The 10,685-nt window shown below is 54.1% G+C and overlaps 1 protein-coding gene across 2 annotated transcripts in view; it reads right to left on the bottom strand.

The window, feature by feature from the left end:
* Positions 1-5,159: 5,159 nt before the first annotated feature.
* Positions 5,160-10,685, bottom strand: part of PXDN (peroxidasin) — an 88,159-nt gene continuing 82,633 nt past the window's right edge. For both annotated transcript variants that reach the window (XM_058551870.1, XM_058551869.1), the window contains 4 exons: positions 8,827-8,947; positions 8,520-8,652; positions 6,693-6,806; positions 5,160-5,566 (listed from right to left, as the gene is read on the bottom strand). In XM_058551870.1, coding sequence (XP_058407853.1) covers positions 5,447-5,566; positions 6,693-6,806; positions 8,520-8,652; positions 8,827-8,947 — 488 coding nt within the window. In that variant the 3' untranslated portion in view covers positions 5,160-5,446. The remainder of the gene's footprint in view (positions 5,567-6,692; positions 6,807-8,519; positions 8,653-8,826; positions 8,948-10,685) is intronic.

Below are 10,685 nucleotides of genomic sequence, written 5' to 3'. Positions count from 1 at the left end.
TAATGAAATCAGAAGATGCCTGTTCCCTTCCTTCCCCAAACCTTTGTAACAGAAAAGCCACAGCAATTTACTGTTACATATTTGAACAGTGCCTTGAGAAATTCAAAGGTGGGTTTGGAAGCAATTAATTGTTTTTCCAAGTTGTTTCTTTTCCTTTTGTGTCTTAAGGAGACGTAACCACCAACCATCCTGAAACTGACGAAGCCTCACCACAAGAGCTATGCCCATGACCTTTGCCTTATTTTTAATGCAAAGATCTCTCCAGGAGGAGCTTAGGCCACATTAAGTGGAAGCATGTTCTCCAACTGAGCCTGTGCAGGCAAATACCTGCCTCTCCCTTTTGAATATTCATTTCCCATCCGAAATAAAAGTTCCTGCTCCCGTTTGTTTGGGGATGCCATGATTTTGTAAATGATTCCTCATGGCCTCCTATTTGCTGCAAATACACTTTACTTTGTGAGACAACTTCCACTGGTGCGGAGTCTTATTTAACTCACCAGGAGGCGAGCCCACTTGGTTCGGTAACACCTGCAACTGGCAAAGGGCTGTAGGACATCCCCTTCCCTCCTCAGTAACTCCAAACTGGCAATAATGAAGCTGTTTTGAAAAACGGGGCCTCCTGGCAGTGTTGTACTGGACTAGCTGTTAGGTTGACGTTCAGAATTATAGTGGAAACCCTAAGATCACTCCGTGAAGTTACAGAAACGTTGATAACATCAGGTAAGGCTGTTTTGGGAAAGATGATGGAGGGGGTGAGATCTCCTGGCCTGTGTGTCCTTCCTCTGCGGACCCCGTCTCCGAACAAAGAAACGCAGATGCTGAAACAGCAGAGAGACTGAGTTACTTTTAACAAATCCCACAAACAAAAACAGGCGCCACTGGTGTCTCTGGAACCTTCCAGATCCAAACATGCTACCCACTGGCAACGCCTCAAGGTTTGGGGTTTGGGAATATTTGTTACCACAAACACAAATGAGAGCGAATCCATGATTTGAAGATTTCAAACATAAAGTCTGAATGCGCAGAACCTGAAGGAGCAAGAACGTGGTGTGTCCAGGGCCTCGGTCACAGTCCCTGGGGTGCTAGAGAAACAGGAGGCAGCCCAAGGGGCGGACGAGCCTTTTCAGAGGGGTAAGCAGGAGCAGACATGGGACCCCGGGACAGGATGGCTGCTGGCCGCCCCAAGGGTTGGGGGGGTGTCCACCTGGACTCTCCCCCAGACCCGCTCCTCACTTGCGGGTGGCCTGTGCAACGTCCCCCAGCCTCTGGGACCACTTTCTCATCTCTAGTTACAAGATAAGCCTTAAACCTACTCAAGCCGAGGGTCCCCAGTCGGCCACTTGGTGGGGAATCGGATTCCAATGGAATTCAAGCCTCCAGTGGCTTTGGGGCCAGAGGACCCCCATCACGATGCGCGTGGTTCTGCTTGCCCACCTCTCCATCCCCACGGTTCTCTACAGCTGTGGGTAGTGATGAAATGTAAAACCAGAAAAAAATGTTACATAAAACTCAGCTTGTGCCAATCAGACGACTTCCTGAAACTTTGTCAGAAAATACATTTTTTTCTAAATATCAAATATCTTTAAAATGCACTGGGGGAGTTCACCAAACACGTGAGACTCTTCTGGTGAATCGTTTGGCAAAACAAACACAGCTACTGCGTCCTTTGGGACAAAGCGGTCCACACCAGAAACGCGTGTGAGTGCTTAAAAAGGCAACAGCAATGTTTCCTACAGTCTCACATTTTTTAAAGCAAGACACAAGCGATCATTTTGCCAGTTTAACATTACCCATTTCATGTAAATTAAAGTTGGTAAACGGCACTCGTCCCTGTGTCACCCTGCGTGAAGTGCTAAGAAGTGGCCTCATTTGTGTTTCCTTGACGCAGGGGTGGAAGGCAGTGAGCTGCGGGTGGGCCAGGGTGGACTGAACACTACACCGAGGGCCACAGTTCCCAGCCCGAGGCTGCCTCTAGCCCAGCAGCGTGTACTGTGGATCCCTGGTCCCCCAGGGGAGGGGAGAGGGCAACACCCCACTGCTGTGTGTGCCCACAGCCTGGCCGAAGAGGGCTCCTCTCTCCCCCCACAGCAGACCCACTGCCGGTGCCCCCATGGGCCTGCCATCTCAGAGCACATGGCACGAGTTTTGCTCCTGGGGGAGGAGGAAGGCCAAGGAGGAAGGCCCAGCTCCAGGGCCAGAGTGTTTCTTCCTCTCCTCCATCCAGTACCTCTATCAGCTTTCGGCCAACACGCCTTCTGGACCTGTTCTATCTGGGCACTCGCCTCCCCGGCTCCAGCCCATGGCAGTCTTGAAACACTCAAGATTAAGTGGAATGGAATTCTATTCACGTTACACAAAAAACGTAATATGACATTTGTCACTCTAAGAAAAGACAGCTGTTGGACTCCTTGAGTAGAGTTCTTGGATGGTTGGAAAAAGGATTTTAAGTTTCTCACTTCCTGTGAGCGAAGTTCATCCCCGCCGTTGTCTGTCAAGGATTGGGACAGCTCACCATGAAAAGCACCAGAGAATTTAGGCTTGTCGCCTCCTATAACCAGGTATGTTCAAGTATCTCATTACAAACTTTGAAACAATTTGGCAATTTAAAAAGCTCGATATTAACTTTCCATAATATTTCAATTTTCTTCTTATGATAATTGTAAAAACAGTCATGATTTTCCCCCAGGCCCTGTAAAGAAACCCTCCCACCCTTTCCAGTTCCCTTCAGAACAGTATCCTCTCTCCTGCCGGGACCCAGAGCAGGGAATGAAAAGCTGTCACACATGTCACGAATTTCTGGCCAGGGAGCCACACTCAACACGGTTTTTGTGGAGGAAAAGCTTGTTTTCTACGCCTCTGTTTTGGGAGAGCAGTCCACCCGTTTCTACCACGGTGTGCTCAACTGGCACTACACAATTTCTCGCCGACACATCAGTGTCTCTGTCCACACCACAGATGTCAGGAGGCAGGGGCGGTTGGCCGGCGTTTTCCTAAGCGTTCAAGCCGCACCTGCTGAGTTTTGAAGTAACTAAGCCAGCCCCTCAGCCCCACTAAAGCGTCCCAGCCACCTTAGAGAACCGAGTCCATTTTAACTAATCCTCTCTGTTTCCCTTTTCCACATAAAATAATCAGTGGCCAGGGCAGCCCCCGGGCTCTCTCCAGGACCTGCCTCCGTCTGTATCATGCTTCTGACCTCATGTGCGAGCAGGCTGCAGCCTGGAGGAGGGGTAAAGGGAGAAGGACACCATTTTCCACGTGAAAACGTGGCCCGTTTATTGAACTGAAGCATCGTTACATAGTGCAAACGTTTCTTTGGTAATGTACTGATTACAATAAACAGAGAAAAGGCATTTGGCTGTTGGCAACAGTCAGAAAAGGAAATAAATATGTACACTTGGCTTCGCGTCACAGCAGCCCCTCGAAGCGGCGGCCAGAAGGTTCGTCAACACTGCCCACGGCTTTGACACCACGTCTAGGATGGAATGGTGCTTCTGCAGACACCTCAGTTGCAATTACAGCGTTTTACTGTGAATCAGACAGCCTCCCCCTTCGGTGCAGAGAATTTGATCCCTCGACTCTCACCCAACCCACACGTTTCAACCCACATGCATGCCGCCTCTGCAACAAAACCACACCTAAAGCGTCAGGGCACCTACGAGACACCAAAACTCTCAGAATGTGGCATCTGCTGTCCTTTCACACCTGAGCCACTTGTACAACCATCAAAATTTTGGACAAAGTTATCCATTTTCTAGTTTACTGAAATCAGTCCCAAGATTTGATTACTACATTTGACTTTCTATTTCAAACGAAGTCCCAGGCCCCATGAAACACCGCCAGCTTTTATTCATCACTTAGTGATAAGAGGCTAAGAATAAGAAGTCAAGCTGACCTGGAAAGAACTGGAAATATTCCCACGACTGGAACATTAACTCCGTCCCTGCAGAAGGGAGCCTGGTGCACAGGGCACTGGCTCTCCTGCTGCGGGAAGGGCACCCACCGGCACTAACGCCAGGCTTTGAGATTGCCCACTGCGTGCCCGACACGGCCGGGAGCCCTGCCTCCCGCTCACCACCAGGGACGGTCTCAACACAGTGCCACCAACTGTGGGCTTGGACCAAACGTGCTGACACCGTGTCCCCACGGTCTTTCCACAGGAAGGGCAGGCAGGTCCCTGCGTCTGGGTGCAGCATGTCGCCCGGCCCGCAGTGGTGCTCCAGTAAAGGTCTGTAGAATGGAACGTGTGCGCTCAGGGACACGCTTCTCAGAACATAGATCACTGTATTTAGAACAAACAGGAGGTTTTTGGTCAATTAAAAGAGAGAGACCATGAGGTATGATGGTTGCTTTTCACTGAATTGTAAAAGAACTTTTGCATAGTGGAAATTATCTTTCTTCAGTATCTAACACCTAAACATGGGCAAAATTTCAGGAAACATCATGCACTTAAAAATACAAATGAGGTACAGGGACTGATTTCTTTTTTTCTTTAACACACTCACACAACCTGAACTTAGAAAGTTCCCAGCATTCGAATTTTTCCGTCAGAAGAAGGATCTGGAGCGCTGTAATTCTCCTGTGCACTCTGGCCGGGACGGAGCCCTGTGAACGTGGACTGGGCAAGAGCCGCTGTGGACCGCCTCTGGCAACACACATGTGGTTCAGTGGTGCCGTCCAGCACAGGGTGGGGACTTCCACATTCGGTCCACAACCAGGCTTCTGCGTGCCCGGTTACAACTGAAAACAAATCTGTTTCTAAACGTGGCTTAATGACCCCACGCTCCTGTCTGCAAGGAGTTGAGAGCTGCAGGACGTGCACAAGCTGTGAGCAGCGGGAGCATCTGTTCTGTGGCTAAGCACTGAAGCGCCGTGGACTGTCGCAGAGAACCCTGAGGAGGCGATGTCACACGTCACGCTGGGGTGACAGGAGCCTGCGCTTACCACCCAGACTGTCACCCCATACACTCTCATAGGAGACTCTGTTCCGTCTGCCAAATGCTGATCTTCTTTTCAAACGTGGCGTCTCCGCTGGGCGGCTCCGTTACGCACCCCCACCCCCAGTGACGCATCTGCAAGCTCCTGGCATCAGAACCAAGTGGGACCGACTTTTACTTGAGAAGAAACAGTGATATTAGGGGAAATCAATTTAGGAGCCTAAATGATTTAACTGTGCAATTTAATAGTAGCACCAATTTTTCATTAAAAAAATTAAATAAAAACCTGAGAACTCTAACGTGAAGTTAGGACACGTGTCTGTCCCCGCAGCGTGTCTGCTCCGTGGTCTCTCCTTCATGAGCGCTCCGGTCTAAGCACCTGTGCTACTTCTGACACAGCTCCGGCGGCCGCGAAATGCCCGAGTCCTTCGTGGTTCCTTCCGTCTGCCTTCCCCGTGCAGGCCGTGATCTCAAGAGGACGAGCAGAGGCGCTCCGAGGAGCCTTGAAGAACCTACGGCTTCCTTCCCGGGGCATCTCTTGGGCAGACTGGACAACAGGCTCCATGGATCCTCACGGGCGCCGGACACTCGGCGGGCTGGCAGGCCTCCACAAAGCAGGTGATCTGCCCGTCCTGGAGACAGAGAGGCGCCAGAACCCATCAGCTCCTGGGACGGCCGGCCTGCCTCACACCGCCGGCTGGCTCTGGTTTTGGCCCTCCTCAGGTCTGACCTCTTGGGAGGATTTCGTGATAAAGGAGTGACGCTCTTGGCTGATACACAGCTACAGACACCCCCACTGCTTCCAGAAGCTCCCTCTGCTGTCCTTTTCCCACCCTCCTCCCCATTGAGGAGACCCCAGGACACAGGCTTCGCCCACCCTCCTTGCCCCATACCTTGGACCCCAGGGATCGAATCCAGGACACAAGCGGAAGGAGGACGGACCAGAGAGGAGCTGAAGGGGACACAGCTCTCCCTGCACTGCTTGGTCATCCCCAAACCAGACAGCCACCAGGGACACTGGACCCCCCTCCCGATTCCAGATCGGGGGGACAAAGCACCCTTCTCAGTCTGCACCAAGGCACCCCAGACCGGCCCACCGCCCTCCTGTCCTGTCTCCCCAGTTCTCAGCCCTCTCCTGTCCCCCCTCCCGTCCCCCAGCCTTCCTCCTGTCCTGTCCCCCTGCCCAGGCTGGACTGCATCCAGCCCCACCTGCCGTGGACACCTCAGCACTGTCCACTTTCCCTAGAGACTGAGGGCTGCCTGGTGGGACCACCCCTTCCTCGCCAGTGTAAACACCCGTGGCTGGTTAGGGGCAGTGGGATCCACAGCTCTAGGGGAAGAGCTGTGAGCTTCCGAGTGAAGAGGGAGGAGACCCCACAGGTGGGCGGAGGCCCCGCTCCAGCTGCCAGGCAGCTGAGCCCCTGTGCCCCAGGGTCCCTGAGCAGAGCCCACACTCACACGGCACACACAGATGGCTGAGCCCCTGCCCTGGGGTCCCCGAGCAGAGCCCACACTCACACGGCACGCACAGACGGCTTAGCCCCTGCCCTGGGGTCCCTGAGCAGAGCCCACACTCACACGGCACACACAGACGGCTGAGCCCCTGCCCTGGGGTCCCCGAGCAAAGCCCACGCTCACACGGCATGCACAGACGGCTGAGCCCCTGCCCTGGGGTCCCCGAGCAGAGCCCACACTCACACGGCACGCACAGAAGGCTGAGCCCCTGCCCCGGGGTCCCCGAGGAGAGCCCACACTCACACGGCATGCACAGACGGTGCACGCATCCTGTCTCCACCCTGCACCGTCAGCGTGAGGCTCGCCGTCTGTGTCCGTGCACTCCGAGGGACTGAGCCGAGACTCCAGTCTCTTTATCTGCAGCAAAGCAAACATGGGCACTGGTCATGCCAGAGGAAGAGTTTAGCTCTGGAGCTACACCTGTTCCTGCGGGTGAAATCCCGCCGCGAGATAAATAGGGATGGAGACGGACGTCTCTGAAGAACTTCCATGGGATCTCAGGTTCACTCATTGGACAGCTGACGGCTGTCTGTCCAAAAGCTCCACAACACTGACAACTGCCTGACCTCACGTCAGACGTGCACGTACCGTCCAAGGTGGTTGTTCAAACAGAAGAAGGAACACCTTGGAAACAATCAGAGGAGATGTCCTCACGACCTGTGAGCGGGAACCACCCAGAGGAGGGAACACTCCGTACTGAGATTTTCAAAGGGACGACGGACAGTGGTGGGCGAACCATCCCCAACACCAGGTCTTCCCCGCGTGGGGGAGCCCTTCCTCCTCCCTCTCGCTGTGGGGCTGACTGGGTGGCGGCGGCCAGAAATCCCTGGGTCTCTCACCGTGGAGGGTCCAGCAGCCTGGCCATCTCCCTCCAGATTCCGTGAGAGAAAAGGAAACTTCACCTTATCTAAACCTTCCTCATGTGGGTTTTCTGTCCCATTCAGCTGAACCTCGGGACTCACAGCACCCACGCACCCCGGGCTGGGCCCCCTGGACACCCTGTGCCAGTCACAGCCCCCTAAGATCTGCTGGGTTTGTCTCTCCTGCTCCAGGTGGCAGGGGTTCCTTTCCCGGTGCCCAGATGCTGCCCGGTGCCCCCTCCTGCCCCCTCCGTCTGCTGGGGGACTGAATCTTCTCCGCTGTTGACACCCACAGCCTGTGAAATCACGCCTGACCACAGAGGCAGGAGAAGGACCCCCACGTCTATCCCCGAGGGCAGAGGTAGACGGAGTGGGAACACCTCTCCATGTGGCTGGGACAGAAGATACCCAAGTCTTCCGAGCCTGAGGACTGAGGACTAAGGATCCCGTGAGTAGGTGTGGGACTGCGTCACAAGATCACCACTCACAAGCTCTTCTCTGGAAACTTCCACAGCAGCAGGAATCCCTGTCACTACTGCTAACACTCCTTATTAACCTAAGATCTCAGTCTGCACTCCCGTACATAAATCACAGCGAGGACCCCAGTACAGAGTCAGGGAAAGGCAGAAATAAGTTCCTTGGGCGAGGAGGGGAGCACACTCATTTCTTGCAAACCTGGCAGCCACCCCTGAAGAGCCCAGCACAGGAGCCACCCGATGTCCTGCAGGTCAGCCTCCAGCATCTACCGCCCTTCCCCACATCCAGAGGGACTTGCCTCAACATCACCTGCCCCTCCCTGGGAACAGTGATCTAATAACCCTCATCCCTGAAACAAGTGGCTTCGGAACAGGACCTGAGGCTTGAATTCTCCTTCATTGCTCACGGCCTGTGATCTTGGCGGCAGCTCCATCCAAGGTCCCCCGGGGACAGCTGGGAGACTCTCCACACCCACAGCCCCCGGCTGAGGGTCTCCGATTGATGGGAAACCCAAGGACAGCTCAATGTGGTCCGGCCAGAGAGAAGCCAAATAAAAGAACAAAGCAGAAAAAGTGACCTTCTCAGGCTCCAGGACTCAGGACCCTGGGTGTCAGGGGAAATTCACACCTTCACAGTCAAGCGAGAAATGCAGGCTGCGAGAAATGCAGGCTGCGTTACCCGTGGAGAGACGAAGGCTGCTGACAGTGAGGACGGGGCTCGGAGCCGCCCATACCTGTTTTCTGAGGTCTGTGATGGTCTTCTGCATTTCCAGAACAAAGTCCTTGAAGTCGTTTGTCCCTGGAACTTGTGGGTGCTCAGAGGAGGCGGACGTGGTGTTGCTGGGACGCTGGCTGTGTTTCTCAATGCTGCACGAGGGGAGAAAGGGGCAGAAACAAACACGACCTCAGCAAGTAACGGCCCCGTCACTCACACAAGGTCAATCACATCCACCCAGTGCGTGTGTCCCGTCCAGGACAGTGAGCACCGAGTGGCCCAGCCCTCAGGGGACACAGTCTACCTGCGGAGACAGACGGCCGTACCTCAGAGTCTTCCCAGGTCGGGCTTTCTTGGCGGGCTCATCCTCCTCGTAGCTGAATTCCAGGGACCGCTTGCCTCGGAAATGGTAGGAGAAGGCGTTAAACTGTCCCCTGGTCCTGCAGTCTAAGTGAAAGCGTAAAAGGGCCTGTCAGCTGTTGATGACTCTAACTTTAGGAGAAATTAAGTACCTCTTGGCAAATATCAACAGTCTTTCCAGCATGTCTATGACACAAACCGTGAGGCTTCACGGAGGACGGTGGGACAGTGGTTGTGCCACCCGCATGTACCTCGTCCCCCAACGTGTGAGCCCATCTCGGGCTTTGCCCTCCTGTTCCCAAGAGCCAGGCCTTGGCCTCCCCGTGCCTGGAGCCCTCCTGACCTCGCCCGGCCTCTCTGACAACCGCCAGCCCCTCGGGACACCCTCCTCCAGGTGACACATGGCACCACCCATTCTCTCAACCTGCACAGGTTTCCCGCCGCCACACAGAGGCCGAGCGCTCGGCCCGGGCCCTGCATGTTCACGCCTGGGGTGTCACCTCCTTCCCCAGCCAAGTCACTCTACGCTCTGGAGCACCCTACCACGCACCCTCGCTCCCTGCATCCCGGGCCCCGGTTCTGCTCCTCTTAGTGCCCTGGGCAGTGAGGTGCCCCTGGGCCGCAGAACACCACCCCACAAAGCAAAGGGGTCTCCTTCTGCCCCTGCCTCGTCTGCCCAGGCCGGAGCCCAGGACAGGCCTGGCCGGGGATGGAGCAGAGGCCACATACGGCCCTTTTCAAATTCTGAATCTCTCGCAGCCACTGGACTGGAAATCCCACAAGAGAAAAACACAGGAAGAATAACCTAAAGCCAGTAGCTGTGCTCACTCTCCTCCCCGTGAGGGGCTGCGGCCACTGTCTGGTCCAGCTTTTCCATGACTACTGTCATCCGGATGGCGACCTACAGCCCCCCTGCCCAGGCGACAAAACTCAGGGACAATTCCTCTGCATGTTCTGTGATTTCCTTCAGCAGCTAACCAATCAGCTTCCGATTCAAACCTGGATCCATCTCACAATGCTCTACCCACGGTGACACATTTGCGTGTGAACGCACCGGGCTCACAGCGCACCTCGGGATAATCCCGTGCCAGCAGAGGACACACGGCGACTGTAGCTGAGATCCCATCACGGGCGGGTGCCCAGTTGTGCTCAAGAAACAGCACCGGTCCCAGCAAGCCTGACAACCTTGCAGCCCAGGTGCCTTTTAGGGTTGCAGTAACCCTTTCCTTTCATTTTGAGAGAGGAAAAATGTTTCACTTCCCAACTCGGAGAACATTCTCATCTTCACAGCCCCCCTCTTTGGGTAAACACGAACATCACATTCTAGTCACGTAACCCTAGTCAACATCACCAAGAATGGGACAAGGGACATCACCTCCTTCTAAGGACGCCCTGAGAAGAACACAACTCTGCTGTATAGAGCGTCAGAACCCCTCAAAGGCAGGACCAGGATCTAATTTGAGAACATCTGACAACCCACGACGGGAGAGGTTCTACACAAGGGAGCGAAACAAAGGCAGACCCAGAGCAATCCAGAACCCTGGGCAAAGCCCCCAATTAGGACGCACAGAAATATACAAGGACATTGTGGAACCAATGACAAGATTTGAATAGGGCCTAGAAATTAGACAATAATATTTCATCAATGCTAAATTACCCAACGTTGATCAGGTATACCCTCAAGCAAATTACTTAGGGTAAGTGGCATGGTGTCGGCAACTTCCTCGACTAGTTTAGAGAGAAAATGTATTTTATATACACACATGTATACACACGCTTATGTATACCCATGTATACACATGCTTATACACACACTTCTGCACAC

Source organism: Diceros bicornis, chromosome 12 (genome assembly GCF_020826845.1).
Source record: "Diceros bicornis minor isolate mBicDic1 chromosome 12, mDicBic1.mat.cur, whole genome shotgun sequence".
NCBI lineage: Eukaryota > Metazoa > Chordata > Mammalia > Perissodactyla > Rhinocerotidae > Diceros > Diceros bicornis.
Note: the sequence above shows the minus strand (reverse complement) of the source record. Positions and strands in the feature narration are given on the sequence as shown.